The 25874-nt window shown below is 53.9% G+C and overlaps 1 protein-coding gene across 5 annotated transcripts; it reads left to right on the top strand.

Annotated features, from left to right (window-relative positions):
* Nucleotides 1-100: 100 nt before the first annotated feature.
* On the top strand, nucleotides 101-25459 carry BCAP31 (B cell receptor associated protein 31). Of its 5 annotated transcripts, none has more exons than XM_025862781.2 (8): nucleotides 101-175; nucleotides 1240-1375; nucleotides 2921-3021; nucleotides 8111-8258; nucleotides 22098-22233; nucleotides 23046-23169; nucleotides 23929-24029; nucleotides 25117-25459. In XM_025862781.2, the coding sequence occupies exons 2-8, from the start codon at nucleotides 1284-1286 to the stop codon at nucleotides 25153-25155; spliced, it is 741 nt and encodes a 246-aa protein (XP_025718566.1). In that variant the 5' UTR covers nucleotides 101-175; nucleotides 1240-1283; the 3' UTR covers nucleotides 25156-25459. The 5 variants fall into 5 exon arrangements, with proteins under 5 accessions (XP_025718566.1, XP_025718568.1, XP_025718567.1 ...); XM_025862783.2 differs by having other exon boundaries at nucleotides 119-179; XM_025862782.2 differs by having other exon boundaries at nucleotides 122-255.
* Nucleotides 25460-25874: the final 415 nt, after the last annotated feature.

Below are 25874 nucleotides of genomic sequence, written 5' to 3'. Positions count from 1 at the left end.
GGGCGAAAAACGGCCGTGGGCGGAGTCGCCGGGGCCTGGGCGCGGCTGGGAGCGGGGGGGCGTGGCGTGGCGGGTGCTTCCGGTTTCCGGCCGTGGGGGGAAGGGGCGGGGCCAGGGCTGCGGTGGGAGCGTTTGGTGGCGGTGGCAGCGGGGCGTGTGCGTTGGCTGTGGGAAGGTCGGTGAGCGTGCTTGCGCCTCCAGCTGGGCTCTGGGGGCCACCCAGGTCGTCCGGGCTTTCGACGGGGGGCAGCGGCGGTTAGTGTGGAGAGGGCCCGGGGCCGAGGGCCGAGCCGGGGAGTACGGGGGTAGGGCTGGGCGGAGGGAAGTCGGGGCGGTGGCTGGAGTTGGGCTCCGGGGACGTGAGGGCCGGCCGCGGGGGCGAGGGGCGGTGCCGAAGCCCCTCGGGAGGGGCGCCCAGGGTGGGGCTGGGGGAAGGCGTGGCGGCCTTAGGGCCATGTCGAGGGGCCGCGCAGGTGGAGCGCGGGGGACTCGAGCCGGCTGGGCGGCTGTGGGCGACCAGGGCTGTCGGGAGGGGCTCCTCCGGCTTCCGAAAAGACCGTTTTTTCTAGAACTTTCCCTGGATGAGGCCGTGAGGTGCTTACTCGAGACCCGCATTTGCTCTTGGCCCCGACTCCCGCCCGGAAGGAGTCGCTCTGGTGGGCTTTCGGAGGTACTCCCGAGTTCTCCCACCGCATTCGAGGCAGACGCGGCGGCGTCGGAAGGTTTTTTTTAGCCCCTGCTCTCGCCCCGGAGGGAGGCTGCAGGATTTCTCTCGGCTCTGTTGGAAAGGCTCGTGAGGGAAGGGCCTCCTGGTTTCCTTGGAAGGGGGGTGTGGGGGCGTCGCCGCTCTCGGAGAAAGTGCGTTGCTGAAACACTGCCGCCCAGGGGCTGACTGGGAAGGGAGTGAGCCTGATGGATGTCGAGAATTTTCTCCCGTCTATATAATCTTTATTAACACTTACCCAGTGAAGCAGGCATAAGGAGTTTGCCGAACCCAGTCGGGAAAGGAATTCGCCAGAAAGGTGGCTCTTAAGGCACATACCGGAAGGCAGCAAGTAACCGCGTCCTGGCAAACGGGAGTTTGTCAGGCCTTTGAGCGCTGTTGGCCAAGTATCCCTGCCGAGTTGAGCCCGGTTTCAGCCAGTGGCTTAAAAAGACTGGAGTAGAGTGCTGCGGTAGAGGGTAAAGAGTGGCTGCCCAGCTCTCACAACAGCTTCTGTCCCTTTTGTGTCCTGTCAGGAAACAAGCGCACATCTCACTGTTGGAAACCTTCTAGCAACACGATGAGTCTGCAGTGGACTGCAGTCGCCACCTTCCTCTATGCAGAGGTCTTTGCTGTGCTGCTTCTCTGCATTCCCTTCATTTCTCCCAAAAGGTATGGCCTGTGGAGCAAGCAGGCAAGCAAAAGGGTGATCGTTGCTGAGCCCCATAGCTTCTCCATGCCGGGTTGGTAAGACCCTGGAACTGGGGCCAGATGGAAACAGGTAGAACCTGTCTGGGGTTGAGGTGGCAGGGATTGTGTTTATTATTGCCAACCTTCCACACAGTTTTGCTTTGTCACATCTTTTTGAATTCCTTTCCTGTGCACACTGCCTTCTGGCCTTCACCATGCTGCAAGAGGGAGAAGACCTATCTCTAGTTATGTTTCTGGGAATGCTGCCCTCCGCCTTCCCTTGGGTGCCTAGGGTTCAGGGGATGGCAGTATGGCATCTGGAAGACTTGCACCATGGGGTTATGTTGTAGCTGACTTGGTGACGTCTGTCCTCCCACCCAGTCCCACCGGCATTGCATAGGAGCCTCATGAGCATTACTCAGCCTGTGAGAGGTGAAGCCATAGTCCTTTTAATGAACAGAAGATCTGTTCAAAGTTAATTGGAAATTAATTTTTAATTACACATAATATATGAACATATTCTGATTTTAATCAGAAAATTATAAATAAGGCTAAATCTTCATAGATATTTTAAAAAACTTTTTAGACAAAAACAGAGATCTCTGATATAATAAAATAGGAAGTATATGATATTGTCTAAGAAGTGCTCTTGCCAAAAGCCAGATCTGAGTCTCTTCACACTTCATACAGTTCAGAGGAAATGTAGAGACAGAGGCCCTTTTGGAGCTGCAATCTGGACAGCTTTGTAAGACCGACAACCTGGTTTCTGCAAAAACTGGATTGGGAAAGAAGACAGAAGAGGGTGAGGAGAGATTGAAGCTACTCATCAACTAAATGCACAGTCAGAACCTTGTCAGTTCAGATTCAAACAAACCAAGTGTTAAAAAAAATTGCAACAATTGGACTTTGGGACTCTGGCTCTGATAATGAGGGATTCTTGTTCATTTTCTTGAGGTCTCGTGATAGCATTGTGATTGCCTAAAGGCTCTTTATTGATAGAGTTACATCCTGAAGTATTTATGGAAGGAAATGAAGGGAAGTTTTGGGTCTGCTTCGTAATAATCCAGGGTGGTGGGGGTCTAGATGAACCCACATGGGTCATGTGGAGAAACTGTTTGAAGAAATAACGTGTACGTGGCAAGCATTTTGAACATTATGTAGAGGAATGCAATGAAAAGTTTTCCATTTCCCTGCCCCTGAAACTAGTAGTATGCTATGTGTTAATTACCCTTGAATAAATAATAAAAAAGAACGTTTTTGTTTCCCTCCGCAGAGACTCTTAGTGTTTTTAAGAGTGTGGCGCTTTTTTTTTTTAAGAAATTTCTGCACGTGGACAAGCATTCCCCCCCGCCCCCCCGCACTCTTGAATAGATGTCATAAATTGGAGAACTGCAGGCAGTCGAGGCTGAGTTCTGTTCAGAATATTCAGCCGTTGGAAAACGGTGCAAGAGTGGCTTTCTGTTCTCGGGGCCCTGGGGCCCAAGTGGATGTTTGTTTATTTCTTCGGCCCTTTTGTCTTCTTCACAGATGGCAGAAGATTTTCAAGTCCCGCCTGGTGGAGTTGGTAGTGACTTATGGCAACACCTTCTTTGTAGTCCTCATTGTCATCCTTGTGCTGCTGGTTATTGGTGAGTGAACCATGGCTGAGGGCAGCTACGCGCCCCAGACCCTTTGCCATGGCATGGCCTCTGCTGCAAAGCCCTGTGCCACGTTCCACGTGTAGCCTACAGGTTGGGCTTCCCAGAGACAGACCCCTTCAGTGTCTCTGTCTTCTTGGGAAGAGGCTCCCTCATCCCTGAACAGAGTGCTGCTGACTGCTGGCCTGGGCCTTTACTTTGACCAGCAGCAGCCTTTATGCACCCTGTGATGACCACTTCACTTTCCTGGGCTGGCTCCTCACGTCATTCCAGAACTGAAACCAAGAGAAGCTGATTGGTCCATGTTGATCTTGGTTTAAGCAGCACTGCAGTTCAGTCACGTAGACATTCTGTGAATAAGGGACTGAGCGACCAAATGGTTAGGGAGCGGGGCTGGGTAGGAAGCTGGGGGGCGGCCACCGGGAGGTCTGGTAGTGTATCCTAGAGCTCTCTGGATCTGGGTCAGGCTTCAGGTCTTTCTGGGTCCTTCTAGCTGTGATATAAACACAGCTAGGTCCTTCTATAAACACCATGTTGAGGTGCACACCAGCCAGGCTTGGAAGATAAGCTGGTCCCAGGGCATGCTCTGGGATGGGGCCTGGGGCGTTAGGGTACTAAGGTGGAAGGCAAGCATTTTGTGATGTGGTGGTATGATTGGAGACCAGAGGAACCAATATAACTTTAATCTGGCTGTCAAATGTGTGCTGTCCTAAGTGGTCAGTATGTCCCTCGGCGTGGATTCTCAACTATTGGCTGGATTCTGCTGTAGACAGTGGTCCTGTCTCCGAGGTGTTGATGCCCGCTTAGGCTCAGAACCCTCCTCTCTCCCTGAGTCTCCAGCAGAAATGTGGCAGTTGGGGGGGGGGTAGGGGGCCATAGTTTGGGGGGAATGTGCAAGGCACCATCCACTGGCTGCAGCATTAGGCATTTTTCCTTCTTAATGTCTTGGCTCCTGATGGGCTGTGTTCAGGCAAGACTTCCTCTGAACAGGCCAGGTGCAGCCTACCCTTTCCCAACTGTGTAGGGTGGGTACCAGCTGCCCACATACGCATACTGTGCTGTTCTTGAAATACTTGGCAAGGCCCCAAGAAGTAGCTCTTTCCAATCAGGGTTCCTTCCCTGAGTGGTCTCTAAGCCTGGAGGGGCTAGGGAATATGTGTGTCATCCTTTGGGCATTAAAAAAAACAGACTTCAGAGTTTTGGATGTAGGGTAGGGGCAAGAATTGGGATGGGGAGGGGCTGTGCCCGGGTGCTGCCTCAGGGCCTTGCCCCTCTGTATAGGCTCCGTGAATTCCCCATTTCCTAGCACAGCCGATGGGCCAGGGAGGTCCTCTGCAGAACCTAGGAGTTGACAGAGGTGCCATTCTTCTTTTTTGAGGTCAGGGAAGTGCTTGGAAGTTAGAGATACCGGCTTTGATGACTGGCTGCTTCCTACCCTTTACAGTAAGAAGTGTAACCTAGAGAGGTCTGTCGAGACTTCTGCAAATATAAATGTTAGCTAGCAGGAAATCCTGGTGAAAGGTGATAGGCATAACTAGCTAGAGCTGCAGCCCTGGCTGGCCCCTAGCCTTCACCGGGAGGAGTCTGGGGCAGGTCTGAGGGGGTGGTGGGGGAGTGGGCTTGATGAGCATCCAGGGTCCAGGTCCTGGTCCAGAGGCCTGAGATACGGAGGGCAGCACTGTGTTGTGTGACTTGGGCTAGTGTGGCCTAACACCCCCATCCCAGTGTGCTCCCTGCCATCGGCCAAGGTGGTCCTTAGGGTGGCGGGGTTCCTGGATGTAGATGGGAGGGTAGAGAAAAACGTGTTTTTATTTTATTTAATTTTTTTACTTTTTTAAAGATTTGTTCATTTTAGTGAGAGCGAGCACTTGAGCTTGGTGGAGGGGGGAGGGGAGAGGGAGAGGAAGAGAGAGTCTTAAGCAGACTGCACTGAGCATGGAGCCTGATGTGGGGCTCAATCTTACAACGCTGAGATCATGACCTGAGCTGAAACTAAGAGTTGGATGCTTAACTATAACTGCACCACCCAGTGGTGCAGACACTTCAGACATGTTTTGTTTTGTTTTAAATCACAAAAATAACACGTTCTTAAAAATTCAGAAATTTAACCCGGAAAGTTAAAGTCCCCCCATAATCCCATGTCTCACAGAAAAACCATCGTTAGTACTTTGTTGTACATGTCCAGGGGCACTTTTCTGTGTGGACCTATTTACTAAAATGCTATGGACCGTTTGGGATTGGATTCAGACCATAGTACACACTGTTTTCCATTTACAGCAATCTCATCCTTTTTAAACATTGTCTGGTATCCTGGGGTACCTGGCTGGCTCCTTCGGCTCAGGTCGTGATCTCAGGGTCCTGGGTTTGAGCCCCTCATTGGGCTCCGAGCTCAGCGGGGAGTCTGCATCTCCCTGTCCTTCTGCCCCTCTCCCTGCTCGTGTGCGTGTGCATGCGCGCGCGCGCGTTCTCTCTCTCAAATAAAATCTTTAAAAAAAATTAATGTGTAGTATCATAACGTATGGTTTTGCTGTAATTCAGTTCTTTCTTTATAGGCATACTGGTATCATTGTGCATTTATGCAAATGTTTATGTAGGATAAATCCGTAGAGGTGGAATTGATGAGTCCAAGGGTATGAACATTTTAAATTTTAGGTCTTATATTGGGCTGCTGTAACAAAAATATCATAGACCGTGTTGCTTAACAACAGACATTTATTTTTCACATTTCTGGAGGCTGGAAGTCCAAGATCAGGGTGCTGGCAGATTTGGTGTTTGGTGAGGGCCCTGTTCCCCATTTCATAGAGCCTTCTTGCTTTGTCCTCACATGGTGAAAGGGATGAGAGAGCTCTGTGGGGTCTCTTTTATAAGGGCACTAACCCCATTCATGAGGGCCCTGCTTTCATGACCTACCCCTCCCAGAGGCCCCACCTCATAATACCATTCCACTGAGGGTTAGGTTATCAATAAAGGAATCTTGGGGATTGGGAGACAGGAACACTTAGTTCATTAACAAATAGGCATGTTGTTGGCCTGGTTTAGATTTCTGCAAATAGTGGTGGAGAATGCTTGCTTCGTGGTACAGATTAATACCAGGACGCCAGTAAAGGGAGGCAGATTTTTTTATAATGTGAGGTCAGCTTAAAAACCAAGCAGTCACAAACTAAAAACCAAGAACATCCATGTAGTGGTACCTTGCTCCTCTCCCATGGGGGTCTCTTAAGAGACCTTTCTAGATAGATCTCTATGTACTGACTTAAAAAGATGTCTCGGGTAAGGGGCGGGGGCGGAAAGCAGTAGATGGTTCCATTTCTACGACATAGACAAATAGATGGCACTATACTTGTAAGCCACTAGCAGCACCTCTCCGGAGCAGAGACTACTCACGATTCAGTTATTTGCATGCCCCGTATGCACCCAGAGCTGTGCTAGGTCCTGGATGTGGCAGAAAAGATTTCTGCTCTTGTGGTACGTAGTCTAATTCAGGGGAGATGGATAATAAACCTGTAATTAGGGTAATTTCAGCTTAGGACGTGTTATTACAGAGGAAGTGGAGTAATGTGGCTCAAAGTGACTGCCTTGGGTAAGACGACCACGTGTCCCGTGCTTACTGGAGGTGCTTATGTCATGGGATATTTTCTCTTGGCACATTTCTGGTATATTTGGATTTTTGATGAGCGTGCACTTGTTTTGTAATCAGAGTAAGACTATTTTTTTGTATCGTCTTTGATTTTTTTTTTTTTTAATCTTTTCCCCGTTCTGTAGGTTGCCTTTTAGTTTTGTTGATTGCTTCCTTCACTGCAGAAGCTTTGTATTTTGATGTACTCCCAATAGTTTGTTGTCCTTGCCTCAGGACACGTTCTAGAAAAATGCTGCTACAGCCGATGTCAGAGAAATTACTGCCTGTGCTCTCTTCAAGGGTTTTTTTTTTTTTTTTTTAAGATTTTATTTATTTATTTGACAGAGAGAGACACAGCGAGAGAGGGAACACAAGCAGGGGGAGTGGGAGAGGGAGAAGCAGGCTTCCCGCGGAGCAGGGAGCCCGATACCGGGCTCGATCCTAGGACACTGGGATGATGACCTGAGCCAAAGGCAGACGCTTAACGACCGAGCCACCCAGGCGCCCCAATTTTGAGTTTATTTTTGTGTATGGTAAAAGAAAGGGGTCCAGTTTCGTTCTCTGCATGTGGCTATCCAGTTTTCCCAACATCATTTGTTGAAGAGACTTTTTCCCATTGGATAATCTTTTCTGCTTTGTCAAAGATTATTTGGCCATATAATTGTGGGTTTGTTTCTGGGTTTTTCTGTTCTCTTCCATTGATCTCTGTGTCTGTTTTTATGCTAGTACTATACCATTTTAATTATTACTGTTTTGTAATATAATTTGAAATCTAATTGTGATCCCCCCTGTTTTGTTTTTCAAGATTGCTGTGACTATTCGGGGTCTTTTGTGGTTCCATACAGATTTTAGGATTGTTTGTTCTAACTCTGAAAACTGCTGTTGGCATTTTGATAGGGATGACATTAAATCTGTAGATTGCTTTGGGTAGTATGGACATTTTAATGATACTTGTTCTTAGAATAAGGCAGTTTAAAATAATAAAACCCATTATGAAGCTTGGAAATGGAAAAGCCTGTCTTCAGCAGGCAGCCTCGGTGTCTTGACTCCTAGGCTGCTCATTCCTCCTCCGTGGGGATTTACGTGAACAGGCCGACCCTGGGTTATTGGTGGGGTAGCTGATAGCCAGCCTGACTTGAGGTACACAGAACCAGACACTGGGGGCTCCATGGATGTTGCCAGCAACACCTCAGACTTGGTTAGCATCTTGATACAGAGCAAGTTTGTGGTCTGGGGTAGAATGGGGCCAGGGAGTGCCATGAAAAAAGCCAGAGGAGAGTGGGTCTCAGGGCAGAGCTCCTGACAAGGTGTCCTCCCCAAGGTGTGTGTAGTACAAAGGGGAGATACCTGGGGTGACAGATCTGGGGGAAGTGAGGTCACCTTGACTTATGCCGCCTGTCTCCTCTTGATAGCCCAGTCTTGGCCTGAGCAGGAGCTAATGCCCTTGTGTGTCTTCTGCTGCAGATGCTGTACGTGAGATCCGGAAGTATGACGACGTGACGGAGAAGGTGAACCTGCAGAATAACCCCGGGGCCGTGGAGCACTTCCACATGAAGCTTTTCCGTGCCCAGCGGAATCTCTATATTGCCGGCTTTTCTTTGCTGCTGTCCTTGTGAGTGAGGGAAGGGACCCCTGGGCTTGCCTGTGACTTTGACCTATTCCGTCTGTGGCCTTGAACTGGAGGCCCTGATTTCCCCAGAGGCCTCTGATTTTCCTTCTGACCTCCAGAGGCAGTGTGGTGAGTGGGAGAGGTCCGATCGGAATGTCAGAAGACTTGTGTTCTGGCTTTGCCATAACTTGCCACCTGCTCTTTTAGGCAAACACATGCCCAGCTTGCTCTCTGTAAGGAGGTTGAAGTGAATGATGAGGCGTTGCCCTCTGGGAGAGGATCTTTGGAGGCCGGCTTAAAGGGACCAGTTAAATAGGGGCCTTTTGGGCATGGGGACCTGACCTGAGAAGAGTGGGCAGAAGTGGCACAAAGGGGCTGAGAGCATGTCTGTCCCCAGTGTAGACCTGTTGCAGGAGTAGCCTGTTTCTGGTGGGTTTTTTGGTAAGACTGAGTGCCTCAATCAGCGCCAAGGGGGTAGCTAGTTGGGTAAGACTAAAGTGATATAAAGCACCTGTTTGAGTCCGGAGGCCGCTTTGCTGCCTTCTGCTCACAGGGCTGCTCATCAGAGGGGCCTGGCTGCCATTGAATGGCAGCTGATTGGCTGGGAGTAAACATTATACTCAGGCCAAGGGCTTCCAGGGGTTGGCAGGGTAGCATGTGAATTCTCTAGCTGGGCTCTTATGCCTCTGGTCACTGGGGCGTCCTTCTTCATTAGGCATTAGAATGGCTGCCTGCCTGGGTTTCAGGTTTTCAAAGGAAAAATCAGTTGTTCAGGTGACCTTGACTACTCTCAGTCCATGTTGGAGTGTGGCAGGGTCGGACCTGGGAAGGGCAGAGCTTTTCCAGGTGGTCTGTTGGATCATTGAAGGGGTCTGTGAGCATGCTGTCTTCAAACTGGAGAGTTAGGCAATGAGGAGGCTGGGAGGACAGGTACCGTGGAGTTAGAGGGTTTCGGGAAGCTCCAAAATGAAGCATGATTTTGTGCTCTGAGCCTGAAAGGGAGGCAGGTCCAGAGGATTGCGTCTAACTGCAGGTGAGTCCAAGGGAGGAGGAAGAGTTCGCTATGTCTAAAGAGCCCACAGAGGGGCACCTGGGTGGCGCAGTCGGTTGGGTGTCTGACCCTTGGTTTCGGCTCAGGTCGTGATCTCAGGGTTGTGGGATCCATCGGACTCCGTGCTCAGTGCAGAATCTGCTTCAGATTCCCTCTCCCCCTCTGCCCTACCCCTGCGTGTGTGTGTGCTCTTTCTCGCAAATAAATCTTAAAAAAAAAAAAAAAGGGCCCATAGGGGCTCGGGGGGGGGGGGTGGGAGGGGACTCCCTGGCAAGCTTATGTTTTATCTGAAAGATAGGAAGGACAGAAAGAAAAGTAAGGACTGCTGCAGGAGAGCACATAGCTGTAAGGAAAGCAGCGTCAGGAAGACGGAAGCCTGCAGTGGGCTCTGCGTCGTGAAACACCATAAGTGAGACAGGACAGGTGGCTGGAGTAGCTGCTTGGGCCTGCTTGTTGCAGCAGCCACAGACCTCCTGCCTCTCCCTTGTGGCTAGAAGATGCTTTGCTGCGCTCTCTCGTGTCCCTGTCCAGTAGCCTATCCAAAACCTTGTGAGGTTGGTCTCGTGCAACTTCTTAGAAAAGGAAACAGTGACCCCAGGGGTCAGTGTGGATTCACCAGTTGCTCACAAATGATCAGTTGAATCATTTCTGGAATTTTCTAGAAATACATACTCCTCCCTAGTCTAGGACTCAGATCCTATATGGCGGCTGTAGTCCTTGAGCAACTTCTCTTTTTGCACAACGTTAGCTATGGAAAGTTCTTGTCCAGACTTGATGTCCACACAACCTGTACGTGGCTTGCAGGAAATAACTTTAAATAAAAACAAAACTGTAATCTTTGTTGCTTTGATTATAAAGTTATTCCTGCTCATTGTAAAATAGAGACCCCTAAACTTCAAATAATACAGGAATGTCAGGCACAAGAGTGAGCACTTTGTCTCATCCCCAGAGATGGGTAATAATGGGATGTTTCCGAACTCTTAAAGTCACGTTTTATGTAACGTGTAAATTTTCTTGCACAAGTGCCGTGGGTTTTTTTGCTCTGCTTTGACTTGCCCTTTTCACTGAATGATATGTCTTGGTGATTTTTCCATGACTCATGCAGACTTCTCTTGTTTTTAATGGTCATGTAGTCTGTCATGTGAGGGGACCAGTGTGTGTAACTAGTTCCCTGTTCTCAGATATGTGAGCTGGTTTGAAATTTTTACTATTAAAACCCACTTTCCCACATCAGTCCTCCCGGGCATTCTGTTCCTTTTTGCCTCTTAACTCTTTTTAGTCATTGGAAATGGATCAGTGGTGTCCTGCTCCCTTGGCGCCTCGCTGCTGTGATGGCCTGTGGCCCAGTCGCCTCGGTAGGAACTGGAGGCTTGCTGGAAATGCAGCTCCGCAGACCAGCCCCTGGCCCCCTGGAGAGCAAGCTCCGGGTGAGCCCCGTTGCACGTTCGAACGTGGACAGCACTGCTGCAGCGCGTGTGCGGTGCGGGCCTTCCTGGAGGCCAACAGCGGGTGGTAGTTCGGGCCGTGGCGTGGGCTTTCACTCCCTGGGACAGGATCCCCCTAGCTAGGTCTGGATCCCGTCAGGTGCATCTCAGGTAGGGGGGGCACTGTCTCGCTCTCCTCATTTACCTGCTTGGTTCATAAACCGGGCTGTGTGCGCCCTGTAACGTCTGAAGCGCTTTCTCTCTTTGAAGGATGTCTTCTCTCACCTGTTAGCCGCATACTCCCTGCTCTGCGCGGAGGGCTCCTCTCTTGTTTTGTTCTACATGTCTTCGCTGATGGGACTCTGAGCTTTTTAAAAATATTTTATTTTTAAGTTGTCTGTACACCCAGCGTGGACCTCGAACTCACAACCCCAAGATCAAGAGTCACGTGCTCTACCGACCAAGCCAGCCAGGTGCCCCTGAACCAGTGATTCCTGTTAGCTGTGTGCAAACCTGTAAAGGAACGAGCAAGAGCTGTCTCTTTGTCTCTGCTGGGTCAGGTTCGGTTGTATTGTGACAGTTGTTTTGTGGGGTCCCACTCACAGTCTTACTTAGCTCGACGGACACGTGAGCATTACTCAACAGGAGACAGTGCTGGGTTATTGCCGCAGAAAGGACAGAGTAGTTGGCGGAGATGTGCACATGAGTAGCCCTCCCTGCCCCATGTTGGGGTGATAGCAGAGGGGTGCCTGCAGTGCCACGCTGCACAGAATCACACTTAGGGGGGCTGGCAGTGTCTGAAGAAGGACTCAAAATTGGAAGGAGACTGGCTCTACCAGGTCAGGGTGTGGCTTTGGGTAGGCTCCTCCCCTCCTGCGCTACGTGTTCTCGCCTGCTAAGGGCTTCTCTCTCAGACTGCAGCCCTGTGGCCTCACCTCTGTGTGCGAGTGGTTTGTGTGGTTCGTTTGGGTTCTGGTTCTGTTCAAAGCCAGTAAGAACTTTAATAACCTGTGTAGTTCTGGCGGGCTTATGAATGGAGAAGGGCAGCCCAAGAGATGGAGTGGCCCGAGTCGCATGGGCTCCAAGTGGCCGTGCCCAGGCTCATGCCTGGTTCCTCCCCCCTGTTCACTACCAGCTCGTTTGCGTCGGTGTGAGCTGCCAGTACTGGGTTGTTGGTTTTCAACCTACCTCTTGACTGTAGACCGGATAGTGGGCTGTTCTGTTCCCTGAGTAGTTACTGCCTGGCTCTTGGTAGGAAGGCCCCTGTGCCATCTGTAAGCCAGCATCTACTTTCCTGCATGTCCTCATTTATTAACCTTGGTTTTATGAGTCTCAAGATTCTAATCTCTTGGATGACTCTGTCCCTTTCCATACATCTGAAGATGGTCAGCGGGTAGCACATAGTCTTTGGAGGAAGATGAGGCTTGAAATTAATAACAAAATAAGTTCTTTGAAACGTTACTGCTGCCGTAACTGCTGCTGACCTGTACTTTGTGTGCCTTTCTAGAGGTTTTGACATCTAATAGCAGCTACCGCTTGCTAGGTGTTCTGTGTACTAGGCACAAGATAATTTTTACAATAGTTTTGCGAAGAAACGGGGGCGCAGAGAAGCTCAAAACCTCTCCCCAGTCCTCAGAGCTGCCTCTCGGCAGAGCCGAGAAGTCAAACTTAAAACGATGAGACCTCCATGCCTGGATTCTTTCCCTACAGAGTCTGCCCGTTTCTCAGAAACAGGGTCGGGGGGTGGGGCACCTGGGTGGCTCAGTCGGTTAAGCGTCCGATTCTTGATCTCCGCTCAGATCTTGATCTCAGGGTCATGAGTTCAAAGCCCCCGTTGGGCTACACGCTGGGCATGGGGCCTGCTTAAACAAACAAAAGACAGGGTCAAGCAGTAGCTGCCATGTGGGAACTTGCATTTTCTTTCTACCGAGTTTATCGTGAGCAATCATTCTCGGACAAGTGATCTGCCTCTCCAGCATTCCTGTGTGTCTAGCCAGTTGCCCACTCTTGAACACTGAGCTCGTCTTCCCTGTTTTTCTGGTCGTGAACAGTGGAAAACTTCCCCCAGTTGCCGTTTTGCGTGTACCTCAGCTAGGCCAGGTGCTTTGGGCCTCTCGATCCTGTTTGACGCATCTGCCTTGGTTGCTCTTGTTGGCACACATTGCACTGGAAGGTGCTGGCTCAGTCCCTGAGCGAAAGTAGGTTCTGGCTGAGTGTGGAGAGGGGCAGGCCACGCAGGGTGGCTGGGTCAGGGGGAGTGAGAGCTGGGGTGGAGCGTTGAATGCTGGTTCCTGAGTCTGTGTCTGACCTCCGTGTGGTAGAGTGCTGACTTGTTCCAGTGGCACTGCCCCTTGGTCAGAGTTGTGTCTTCATGCTTGGCAACGGTCAAAGGTGGGGGTGGAGCAGGAGAGCCCCGACGGAGGGAGACCAAGTCAGAGGTTGCTGGAGGGAGAGCTGCTGGTGGCCCGAACCAGGGCGTGGTAGCGGGGGGCGGGCGGCGGCGAGAGGGCAGAGGGGTGCTGACGAGAGAAGGGGAGAGGCCAGCAGGAACGCCGGGTTTCGAAGGCTGGGGCGCCCGCGGTTTGGCTGGGGGCACTTGCAGAGTGGCAGTGCTGGAAGGAGCATGCCCTGGAGGGAAGGGAGCCAGCAGAGCTCACTGGACAGGGGCTGGGCAGCAGGATGGTGGGCTGCAGGCTGCTTCATGGAAAGGTTGACAGATGGGTGAGAGGGAGGTGCCGGCAGCTCGGCTTCCCTTGAGTTGGAGGGAAAGGAAACGTGCCAGGGGAGGCAAGACTGGGCTAGAGACCTGGAGACAGTGGGTTAGTGGATGTGAGGGCCACAGAAGAGGAGAGCGATGCTCAGGTTGTAGTACTGGTTCCTAGCGGGGCCCTCATCGGGAGCCTGGTGGGGACCCCGCTGCCCCTGCTTCCAGTGCTTTCCTAGCACCATTGGCATAAAGGCTTGATACCCAGGTCCTTTGGGATGTGATCCCTCCCTGCAGCCCTCTGCCGTCTGTGCTCTGGTCTCCCCATGTCATGAACTGGCCATGTGGGTCCCCTTCCCCAAGTATTTCTGTGGCCTCTGCCTGGAAACCCGCCTCCCCCTCCCCTGGTGGCCCAGCTAAATCACCTCTTCATGCTTCCCTGAGGTTTCTCTCCTGAGTCTGCCCTGTGAGGCCCATGCCGTGCTGTTAGCTGGCCCAGCAGACTGGCCTCCGAGGCCCGGGCAGCCTGTGAGGTACGGCATGGGAACCTGGGCTTGTTCCCTGTAGGCCAGTCCGCTCTGTGCCAAGGTTCCAGGCACACGCTGAGGGCTGCCTAAACCTTGGGGACTGAATAGGGGGTTGTAGGCACATAGGGAGAGTGTCAGGCCTGCGTCCAGGTTGAGCTTGTCAGACTGCTGTGCCAGGCGTTGTAGATTGGAAGCCCAGCTCTTCAGGGCTCCTGAGCTCCTATAGTAGGGACCCCAGGGGTGTTAGAAAAACACAGTGTCTGAACCTTCAGAAGGTGCACGCTGGGGGCCTCTGGTCTGGGACAGGTGGCCTGGGACAGGCTGCTGCCGAGTGCAGATCTGGGCAGCTGCGGGCCCGGCCAGTAACTTACTGTTGCACACCCATTTCCTCGGTTTCTGCGTCCCCACTCGGAGACTGGCAGCTGGCCATCGTCCCTCTGGAGTGGCTGGGAGTGTGGCCACACGGCAGCTCCTCCCGTGCTGTTTCGAGTGTTCTTCTGTGCTTTTGCTAAAATGTCAGTCAAGGTCAAGATAGTGCTCATCATCCAGACCCAGGAAGGTCCACTCCTCCGTGTGTATTAATGACCTGAATTTGATCCACAGGGATGGCTGCTTTTCTGCCTATCCCTCCGGGCTGGATGGTGTCACTGCAGTCTGCTCCTGTAGTCAGATGGGCCTGCCCCTGTGCCGCTCTGCCAGGTTCCTTTCCTTCATGGCCAGTGACCTGGGGGCTGGGTTGTCTGAAGGTGATTGAGTCCCTTTTAATCCACAGGGTAAAATCCATCAAGACCCACTGAGGCCAGCAAGGCAGGCTCTGCTTTGCCTTTAGGTGAGCGCTGCTTATTTCTGATGTTTAGCTCTGCGGATGGTTGATGCCTGTGTCCCTGCTGGGGTGCACGTGTGCCAGGCAGGGGCCAGTGGCCAGCCTGGGCTCTCTTGCCGTGCCTTGACCCTGGCTGCTTCCCCCTTCCCTCCCATAATGAGCCATGGTGGCCCTGAGAGGCAAGCTGGTGTGACCATAAGTGGGATTTGGAAATTGGGTCTGAGTTTGGATCCTGGGTCTGTTACTGGCAGTTTGGTAACCTCGGGAAAGTCACTAAACTTCTCTGAGCCTCTCCCTGGATCTGTAGAGTGAGGATGAGGGTGCTTTTCTTGTGTTCTTGGTGTGGGGATTGAGGTGAGTCAGGTGACGTTCTCCGCATCATTTCGGGCGCATAGGAAGTATTTAGTAAATGGTAGCCATTCTCAATTTCACCCTGAGTAGTGATGAGAGTTTTCTGGGATTTTCCCCACTGTGTTACTAAGCTGTGCCAAGCTCAGGCAGGGAGTCAAAGAGAAGGCCCAGTTTTGGCCCTCAGGGGTCTTGTGTTGTGGGGCCCGGCATGAGGGGGGGCGCGGAGTAGAGTGGGATAGGCTTTGCGGCAGGAACACAGGGTTGGGAGATGGGCATCCTCAGGACACCCAGTTAGATGGTGCTTGGGGGCTCTCAGCATTGGCCAAGCACTGGAATCACCCGGGGCTGCTGCTAGCTTTGTTGACGTAGACAACATAACCATTTATAGAGGCAGAAAAGAAGGACGGTCCTCCCCCCCGCCCCCTCCCCCGCCCCAACATGACAGCTTCAGCAGTGGGAGTCTCCTGGCCACTTCCATTTTATCTCCCCACCTCCACTGTCCCCTGGCTGTGCATTATTTTTTTTAAGATTTTATTTATTTATTCATTTAAGAGAGAGCACGCGGGTGCCTGAGCCGGGTGGGGGGGGGTGCAGAGGGCAGAGGGCGGGAGAAAGAATCTCAGGCAGACTCTACGCTGAGCAGAGCCCAACGCGAGCTGATCCCAGGACCCTGCGTTCATGAGCTGAAACCAAGAGTCAGATGCTTAACTGAGCCACCCAGGCGCCCCTGGCTGTGGATTATTTTGAAGCAAATCCCAGATATCATGTTTACAGGCAAAATAAAATTTCGGTTTATCTCTGAAAAGACAGGGACTTTGTAAAAAAATCATAAGCAACACTAACATCTGATGTGTAAGAACTTTACAGTAACAGCTTCGTAACGTAAACTTGAGGCTATTCACATTTCCCTGATGATCATGTAGGTTTTGGGTTTGGGTTTTTATAGTTTGTTTAAATTGGTATCTAGATAAGGTAACTAAGGGTTTTTTAAAATCCTGATGCTCAGGCCTGCTGGAAGATAGAGTGATGTGGGTGGAGGCCCTATCACAGGCCAGGTGTGGGTTTGGCCTTCAGTCCCACTTGGTCTGTCGCTCCATCTGTTGCTGTATTGGCTGTGGTCGTTAGTTTCTGAGCACTGCAGGTCTAGGCACTGGGTAAGTCTCTTGCAGAAGCCCTGTCCCCGCCCTACCCCAGGGCCGCTCAGCGCAGTTGTAGCGGCGCACGCTGCCCTGTGGGTGCTGGGCCACGAGGGGCTCTGGGGATGATGGGGCAGCAGGAAAGCAGGGTTGGGGGGCTTCTCTACACGTTGTCCAGGAAGGACCATCTGACATGCATCAGAACAAGCGTCGACTTTTAAAGTACGGATTGTCTGTTCAGCTATTTGATTTGGACTGAAGAATTGTCTTCTTCATGCTCCAGAAGCAGATGGTGAGTGACCTCCTCCTTTGGGGCAGGGTGCCAAGCAAGCAGAGATTCCTTCTTCCTGACTCCAAGGTCCCTGAAAGCCTGACGTTCCAGGAGGGCCCCTTTCTGAGGCAGAGTGTGGGGGAGTGGGGAGCAGGGTTCTAGATGGAATGGGACCACTGGGGCTCCTCCAGCCTGGCACCGTCCCAGCTGTGTGCAGGCTGGAAGTGCTCAGGCTGTGAAGGAGCGCGCTGGTGTCACCAAGGAACTGGGCCTGTCATTTAATGTCATTTTAATTGATTTAAACTGAAAAGGACACATGTGGCCGGTGGCCTTCCACATCAGACAGTGTAGCTGAAGCCACCTCTTGTCCTTTAATTGGATGCCCTGGTGCAAGCATGTTTCCCAGGCTCCGAGCATGGCACCTTGCCTGCTGGAGGCACTGCCTGTTTCCTTTGGACTCTAGTTACTCCCGTGCTGGGCACGCCCAGGGCTGACAGCTCCTGTTCTCCCGTTCCCGCCACTGCTGCGATCACCAGGTGGGTCACTCACGTATTTGAGTCCGTTGCTCTCTGTCCCCCGGATTATACAAAATCTCTTAGCTGGTTTCAAGAAGGCAAGCTGCCAAAGCCCGAGAAACCCAGCTTGTTCCTGTCCCCTGGCTCTCTTCAGTGCTAGAGCATGGATGGCCATCTGCTTCCGCCCCACTCCCCTCTGGCTGTCCCACCGGCCACAGGGCGGCCGGCACCACCGGGCTGTTAGCTGGAGTTGCCGCGGGCCTTGGCATTTACCCTGCTCCTAGTCCCCCAGCGCCCCATTTTCTACAGCCTTTGTACTTGAGGGCTAAGAGGAAGCCCAAGCCATGTGTGTGAAGATGTTCTCAGAGCGGCCCTTTTGGAAGACTTGCCCTGGATCTTCTTGAGTAAACTCTTTTTGCCGTTTTCCCGCTGCCTTCTTTTCATGATTCCAGACTCTTTAAGGGTGTGTGTTTCCTGGGGTTACTTCTGCCGTTATCATCATTCCACTTTGCCTGAAGCCTTACCTGGGGCATCAGCTGACTTTCGGTTCCTTGTTAGGGTGGCCTTTTCTTCCTCCTCCATGTTTTTTCCTGGACAGATGGGCTGGGTTCACCCAGAATCCAGCAGCCCTGCAGCGCTCTGTCTGGCACTGGGCCGCAGTCAGCCTGCAGAGTCAGCAGGTGGCACTGTGACACCAGCCTGTGCCCGCTTGCACTGGGGCAGCGGGGTAAAGGGGAGTTGCCTGCCTCCTTGTCCCTGTGGTGGGGTCCTGCTGACTCAGTGACCCAACTCACCGGAGGGCATGGTACCCAGGAGATGCCTGGGAAATGCTAAGTGGGCAGGATCGGCAACAGAGTCGGGGTGGGAGGGTTGCCAGAACCAAAGAAAATTCTAGTTGGCACTTGGGAGGACCCTCCCCTTGCTTTTGCTCCACGTCCTGTTAAGCCAGTGTCTGCCTCCCCTACTTGCCCACAGGAGGGAGATGGGATTGGTGCAAAGCACACAGGAACCCCGTCTTCCCCACCTGATACGGTTGGCGCTGTTTCTTTAGTGTCCACATCGCGAGTCTGTTTCTCTCTACTTCTCTTGTTTACTCAACCTTTTATAAAAGCATTGAGAGCTCCACTCAGTGTCCAAGAACATCTTACAAGAAAGCCGAGTCAAATTCAGGTATTTGGGGATGATTTTTGTCTGCCAAGGACACATCTAGATCTTCTTAAGGTTTGTGTGTTGGCTTTTTCCTCTGTCACTGGGACCCGGACCCCGGACCCTGGGCCCCTCTGTCAGCCTGGTACCTTTGGGACATCCTTTTGGCTCGTGGGTTCTCATCTGTTGTCCAGAAATGGGTGGCTAAGAACAGTTACCTGCATAATAGTACATGGGCAGTAGAGCAGAGTGTGATCGAGGATAAGGGGCAGGAGACAGAAAAAAGGCAGTCCATCAGCCTTTTCTCCAGGCAGACATCTTGGGGGCAGGTGCAAGAACTCGGGGCCCCTTATGTGAGGGGCAGTTCCAGAAGGCCGGCTCCTGGGCTCGCTGCTCTTGACTTGGCCCCGGGCTGCCAGCTTTGGTTGTGAGTGTTTTTACACCGGCCTTTTAGCTACCACTGCAGTCACAAGCCTGGCTTGCTCATCAGCACGGTCTTACCTGCACCTCTCTGCCGCTGCTTCCTGTCACCCTGTTTCTGCCTGTGTCCTCGTCGGTGTGGCTGGGCTGAGGGAAAGCGGAGTCGGGGAGAGCCGGGGCCCCAGGGAACAAATGACAACTTGAAGAGGTGCTAAGGGGGAGCACGGAGTGAGCACAGCGCAGCCAGCCACATGGGGGCGTGCGGAGGTGCTGTGGGAGAACCGAGAAAGGGGGGACCTGGGAGGGTCGGGGAACGGTTTTTGGGGAAGGTGGTGATTGAACTGGATCTGAGTCATCAGAAGAGGAGAGGCTATCGCAGACCAGAGTGCAGTGGCATGGAGACCAAGCGAGCGAGAACCCAGTGTGTTCCAAGAACGGCCAGCCGTCTGGTGTTACTGGAGCAGAGTGCTCCATGGCTGGTGAGGGGAGAAGGCCCAGGGAGGGACTGGCATCAGAGGGTTTAAGCAGAAGGGTGACATGATCAGATTGTCTCGGACAAAGATCATTCTGGCTTGCTTTCGGAGTGTGGATTGCAAAGCCGTATGGTCAGGGGTAGGGAGGAGACTAGTGGGAGCTGTTAATCAGCTAGGAAACAAGTACTGAGGCTATCCCCGTTGGCAATGGGGATGACCTGACTGGAAGATGGTGTGTGTGGAAGTGACGTGGACAGGACTGGGGAAGGGGGGCTGGGCAGGAGAAGGGCGCAAGGTGGCATGCACGCGGAGTGCAGGGAGACCAGCAATGCTCTTCAGCACAGTGGGGTGCAGGGATGGTCCGCCCACAGACAGGCTGAGCTGGACTTGGCTTAGGGACCCCCAGGGGCCAGCCTTTAGTATGAGATGAGCCCTGTTGATGATGAGATTGGTGGGCCGTGAGGGTTGCTTGAGTCAGGGGCAGGGGAGAATCATGCGAGGAGGGCAACCTATCAGCTGCACCAAGTGCTGCTGAGCGAGCACCCCAAGGATTCCAGGGCACTCCTTGGAGCGGGCGGTTAGGCCGGCAGTGGTCCTGCTAGTGACTTGGCCAGGGCAGGTTCTAGGTTGGTGTAGGTTGCCAAATGGAGGGAGGGAGGACGAGAGGAGCGGCTTGGGCCAGCAGGAGGGAGAACTCCTTGAGAACAAGGTTCCTGGAGGGAAGAACTACCAGAATTGTCCAGGACAGGGAGGAACAGGTCTAACAGGAAGGCAGAGGACATGGACTCATGGGGCTGGAGTGGGTGGGGGGTGCTGGAGTGGGTGGGGGGTGCTGGAGGGTGCCTGCCCTGGTGGCTCCGGCCCTGTACTGAGGGAGAGAGCCTAAGTATGGGCTGTGAACCCGGGCCGGCGGGCTGGAGCAGGCTGCGGTTTCGGGAGGCTCCCTGCACAGCTCTGGTGCTGGTTTCTCTGTGTTTGCCTGGGCTCATGGTGGTAGCCCTGGCTCTCCATAGCTGGGGATGGGCTGGGAGGGCACTGAGGAGAGCTGGACCCCTGCTGCATTGCTACTGTCACCACTGCCACTCTGGGGATGGCCTCCCTGGATAACCGGGGCGGGGGCTTGGGGGGACAGCCGAGTCCTCTTCATGTCAGCCACCTGCCTGGCCTTGTTGTGCCGGGGTGGGGGGTGTCACTCTTGGGCTTACTTGCCCCATCTTTGCCTGCTAGATCCAGCAGGTGGCACACGTGCCCTCCCCCCAGTCTGTCACCATCTGGGAGGAGGGGCCTCTTCCACATCACCAGGATCTGCTCAGAGCTGCCGAAGCACTTGAGCACTCATAGCAGGGAGGTTTGGGAGGTTGGGGCTTGGTCAGACTTGCCTTTCTTTCTGGGTCCCTCCAGTGACTTCCGCCCTGCTGACAGAAGTCAGGTGTGTTGCTTCTCTCTGGTTCCTGGGGTTCTTGGGAGCTCCTTCCACTTCCAGGGCTCCAGCCCAGTGGGGGGCAGGCTGGTGTATAGTCAGGGGCTGAGACAGGGAAACCTGAGCCCTGGGCCACGAGGTCTGGCTGCTAATTTTAGAGAGCACATGTCATTGGAAACTCTCCCTTCCTGCCAGGAACCAGCAGCCTGGCTTTCCCCATACTGCCAGGGGCCCCTGGAGCCTCTCCGCAAACCGGGAAGTGTGGTGGGCATCTGAGGGCCCCTGTGTGCCCACCTCCCCCCCACCCCCGGCCCGAGGACTTGTGCCTCACAGGGACTCTGCCAGGGCCTGTGCTGGTGGGGGGAGCGCATCTTGTTTCGTACTTACCCCATGCCCTCAGGCTGTCTGAGCGGCTGGTTTCCACAAGGACCCTGGGAAAGCCGGCCTGGGAGCAGGCATCCAAGGCCGCTTTGTCTCCTCTGAGCAAGCACTTTATTGTGGAAACACTCTGCACAAAGCAGTCTTCCCCTGTTCCCCAGCGGTGCTTGTAGGTGCCTTCCTCACAGCTGTGGCCAGCCCGGGCCTCTGGCTCAGGTGTGTGGGGAAAGTGCCCTCCCTCCTCCCCCACCACAGTTCTTACTGTTTGAGCTGTGCCTTTGTCCGTTCCTCTCTTCTCCTGTCAGCTAACATTTCAAGGACAGGGCTGGCTGTTGGGGGAATGGAGCAGCAGGTGTCCCCCGGCTGCCGCCTGCTTGACCCTCGTGGCTGGTCTGCACCTGAGATGTATGCCTGGGCCCTGGTTCTTCCTTTTCTGCTCCCCTGGCGCCGGAAGAGCTTGTTGTGGCTGCCTATGGACCGTGTTTAGGAAGGCGGTTGGGGAGAGAAGAGAAGAGTCATTTCTGTCTTTCTCTCATTTGGCTTGGGAGTGGTCCTCTCCAAATTGAGAATGGGTGGTGGTTGCAAGCTTGGCTCTTGGGGTCAGACAGACTGCAGTGGGGATTTGCTGTGGCCATTTTTGGCTCTTGACCTCTATCACTTGCCTTAGCCAGTTTCCCCTCTCTGAAATGGGGCAGTGATCCCGCCTCCCCGATCAGCTGGGCTGAGGATTTGGCCCAGAGGTTGGAAGTGCCCCCAGATGCTAGCTGCTCCTGTTTACCAGGGCAAGCCTGACCTCACAGCTAGGAGAATGGTGCTGTGGCTTCTCTGGAACATCTAGGTCCTCGGCTGGAAAGGGCTAGGTTCGGGGTCCTCTGGCTGCAGCTAGGCCTGGTCGGGGTGTCCTGTCAGTCTGTTGCTTCCTGTACCTTTGGGACTGAAGGACAGCCGCAGGGCTTTGGGCAGCTGTTTTGGGGCAGTATTAATCATTCTGGTGGCAGAAGACAGCTGTCAGGCTCCACCTTTTCTCCACCTGTTGCCAGACCCAGGCTGGTGGCGTCTTGCGTGGCTGCCCTGGCAATCCCAAGAGGACAGGTCTAGGCTAGAGGCAAGCTTGGGCCAGGAGCAATCAAGAGAAATTCATGCCAGCCATTTTCCCTGCTTTCTTCTGCTCAGTTCTCCCTTTTTTTTTTTTTTCAATTGCAGCCTGCTGAGACGCCTGGTGACTCTCATCTCCCAGCAGGCCACGCTGCTGGCATCCAACGAAGCCTTTAAAAAGCAGGCAGAGAGTGCTAGTGAGGCAGCCAAGAAGTACATGGAAGAGAATGACCAGCTGAAGAAGGTGTGTTCTGCCTGCTGGACTCGGCCATGTGACATTCCCTATGGGTCCCAGGGCCACTGTTGGCTTGTCAGGCTGGGAAATGTGTGACACTGGCTGTTGGCAAAGCTGAGGGATTGGGTAGAAGGTGAAAGGGTGGTTCTTGGTGGGAGTGTGTAGGGGAAGGGCCCGGGGGACTTGACAGGGAAAGGGGCACCCTCTTTGCTACCTTGTCTCTATGTGCTACACCCAGGCCAGACTCTTGCCTGATAAAGCTGACTCTCTAGTGAGCTGGGCCCTGTGCTGTGAACCATGGGCAGGTTAGCATAGAAGAATGCAAGATAAGGCCTGTGGTCTCCTGAGGATTGTATCAGCTGGGGACAAGGCAGGGACGGGAGGTGGCCAGTCTCAGAAGGCTTGTGCGAGGAGGTGCGTTGTGAGCTGTGCTACGAAGGAGATGGGTATAGATGGACTTGGATTCATTCGTAGGCGGGATAGAGTTGCATGGGCAGGGATGAGTTTGGGGCTCCTGGCCAGAGTGAGCTATGGAGCCTGGGGAGAGGAACAGAGGTCATTGTCAATGAGGGGTGACTGGTAGAAATCTCCAGAAGAGAGTAGATTGAGTCATTGGCTGGACTGGTAAACCCCGCAGAGCTGCTGAGAAAGAGAGGCAGGGCGTTTGGCCTGTGCTGACATTTCCCATGGGGCAGGTCCTGGGGCCGCTTGAGGAATCACACTCTGCAGGGAAGACAGAGCTGGATCGCCTGTCTCCCTCCCTCCCTCCGTCCCTCCCTCTCTCCCTCCCAAGTAACCCATGCCCTTGGCGTTCTGCCTAGGAAGCTGCTGTTGGCGGGGTCAAGTTGGATGGTAGGGATGCCGAGGAGAAGGTGGAAGAAGAGAACAGGAGCCTAAAGGCTGATCTGAAGAAGCTGAAGGACGAGCTGGACATCAACAAGCAAAGTGAGCATTGTCCTCAGGTGTCCCCCAGCCCCTGAAAGTCTGGAAGCTCCAGCAGTGGTGGTTGTCCCTCTTGTGCCAAGGTATTAATAACAAATGCGCCCTTGGGCTCAGGAACTGGGTGAGAACAAACAGCCCTCTGCTCGGCTCAGTGGTCTGGTGTCCGTCTGGGGGCCCAGGGAGTCCTGGATGCTCCGAGACTAACTCTGGAGCATCTCGGCCAGCATCAGGCCTGGGGAGCGCTGCTCCCCACAGGTGCCGGCATCACCAGGGTCTTTGGGGCAGGGACAGAAAGAATGCGGGAAGCTACACCAGAGCTGCTTGCAGTGTTCCCGAAGAACCTGCTGTGAGTTCATCTGCTCCCTTCCTGAAGGCCCCGCCCAACCCACTTTAGCTCTCAGCTTTGAGGATGGGATTCTGCTCCCTGCCTCCTGCTCTCACCTCAGCCTTCTCAGGCTGTCCCATGCCCTTAGCCTCCCTAGAGTCACCTGTGCCTAGGGCCACTTGGAGTCCCTCCGTCAAATGGGCCTGGGGGTCCTTGGTATTTTCCCGCTTCCCCCAGTTGTGTTGGCCAGCCCTCCTCCACTTTGGGGGCTCTCACAGTAGCCGGCAGGGGAGCTTTTTGGAGAGGAGTGCTCTCCTAGACAACCTCAATGGGGACATGTTCAGACTTGTATCTGAACTTGTATCCAGCAGGTGGGTTTTTCTCTCCCTAACCCTGTCTTTCTGTTTTCCTTTCCTCCTCATCTGCATCATCCCCAGAACTAGAGAAAGCTGAAAACGAGGCTCTGGCCATGCGGAAGCAGTCTGAGGGCCTGACCAAGGAGTACGACCGCCTGTTGGAGGAGCACGCCAAGTTACAGGTCAGCCGCATGGGTGGTCTGCTCTGTTGGAGAGGATCAGAGCCCCGCACCCCCGCACCCTGAGCAGGCCCAGAGCAGGCCCATCCCCAGCCTAGCCTGCCTCAGCAGAGCCTTCAAGAGGCCCCAGTGGCAGACTGGCTGCTTTCTCTCCTGCTCCCCCTTTCTTTCTCCATTGCTGCTGACTCTGGGTCTACAGAAGAGCCTGCCAAGCAGTGCTAGTCTGGGCCCAGCAGCTGGAACCCTTTCTCAGGCAGGAGGGGTGTGGCTTGGCAGATGGCAGCCGCTTGCTAAAGTGGCCTCAGCAGTGCAGTGGGCCCTCTGCGCTGTGGTCTGCCCAGCCTCACGCCTGGCGTCAGTGTCTTTGAGAAGAGCTTTTTCCCTTACATGTGCACCTGGTTTATGGTGCAGGGCCTGTGACTCTAGTCCAAGTCCATTGTAGGGAGACTCTGCGACGGGCAGCTGGCCTTCTGTACATGGGCTGTGGGGGTGATGCAGGGCCGGGGCCACCCACCTACCCCATCCCCCACAAGACCTGTCTGAGTCCTCAGATTGGCTGAATCTGGAAGCTCAGGTGGCCTGGAAATTGAGCCTGAGGGCCCGGTAAACACCCCTAAGTTCTGACAATTTGCCTTGTCGCTTGGTGGCCCAAATTTGCCACCGCAGCAGCTGAAGAGGAACAGCCCGGGCCCCAGAGGAGGACTGGTGGTGGTTTCAGTGTAGGGCGGGCTCACCGGCAGGACCCTTAAAAGATGTGCAGAACTGGGCAGGGCCTGAGCTGGGACTTGGGGGAGGGACTCGAATGCTGGGCCTGCCATGGGCCTAAGATGGCGGTTGGGGTGGGTCCCTGCAGCTTGAAGAGCAGAGTGACAGCAGAGGCTCCCAGCTGCACCTCCCTGATTGGTATTAGGGTCGCAGCCTTTGTTAGAGTGGGGCCCCTCCCACACTGGCAGACCTTTCCCTTGCTCACCTGGTACCTGTCATTTGGAGAGAAGGCAGCCAGCTGGGCCTTTGGGGTGGAGGGGCTAGGGGCTGAAGGGGAGGGGTGCACCCTGTCGACCCCTTGCCTTGTGGTTTCTGTCCCTTCCAGGCAGCGGTAGACGGCCCCACGGACAAGAAGGAGGAGTGAGGCTGCTCCTCCCTGCCTGCCACCTGGCCTGTGCCCGCTGCTGCCTGCAGCCCGGCCTCCCGGGTACTTCGGCCTGCCCCCTACCGCTTCTCGTCCCCTGGCGCAGCTTGCAGTCGCACGCTCTCCCAGCGCGCCATAGGGGACCCAGTTTCTGCCTGCTTCATGCTTCCCACTGGGTTGAGCCTTTTTTGTGTTGTGTATTATTTGGGGCTCCAGGGCCCCTTGTCTCTGGTCCTGCAGGAGGGTGGATGGAGCAGGCAGAGTAGAGTTTCTCTTGGGGACAATAAAAGTTGTTATTATGTGACCATGGTTCGTGCGTGTAACTGAGGCTACCAGGAGGCCGCCTCTTTCTCCCATCACTGGAGTGACCAGGAAGGTAGTGGCAGGTAGCTCTGATAGAGAACCCCAGTCTTTGGTCCTGGAGGCCTTCAGGTTATTTTCTTTTAGCTTCTTCTAACCCCTAAAGGCTCCCTCATCCCAGGCTAGGCCCAGGCTCACACTTGCTCTCTCTGTCCCTTTGCCTACTGCTCCCCAGGCAGGCCCTGTTTTATGACCGCTTGGGGTGTGTCTGACCTGTTGGGTTGGCCACTGGGTCCAGGGAGTCTTGGGAGATTCCGTAAACTGCTGGGGCTTCCAGGTGGCAGAGTTACCTGCCTCCTCTGAGTCCTGTTCATCACATTTTAGGACAGATAGAACGTGGCAGAGTCACTCCCTGCCCC

This window comes from Callorhinus ursinus, unplaced genomic scaffold (genome assembly GCF_003265705.2).
Source record: "Callorhinus ursinus isolate GAN/ISIS: 27379988/994484 unplaced genomic scaffold, GSC_fseal_2.0 scaffold84, whole genome shotgun sequence".
NCBI classification, from domain to species: Eukaryota; Metazoa; Chordata; class Mammalia; order Carnivora; family Otariidae; genus Callorhinus; species Callorhinus ursinus.
Note: the sequence above shows the minus strand (reverse complement) of the source record. Positions and strands in the feature narration are given on the sequence as shown.

Coding starts and splice junctions, on each gene's coding strand:
- BCAP31 (XM_025862781.2), top strand. CDS start 1,284: ATGAGTCTGCAGTGGACTGCAGTCGCCACCTTCCTCTATGCAGAGGTC. Junction 22,234..23,045: donor AGAATGACCAGCTGAAGAAG/GTGTGTTCTGCC, acceptor CGTTCTGCCTAG/GAAGCTGCTGTTGGCGGGGT. Junction 23,170..23,928: donor GCTGGACATCAACAAGCAAA/GTGAGCATTGTC, acceptor CATCATCCCCAG/AACTAGAGAAAGCTGAAAAC.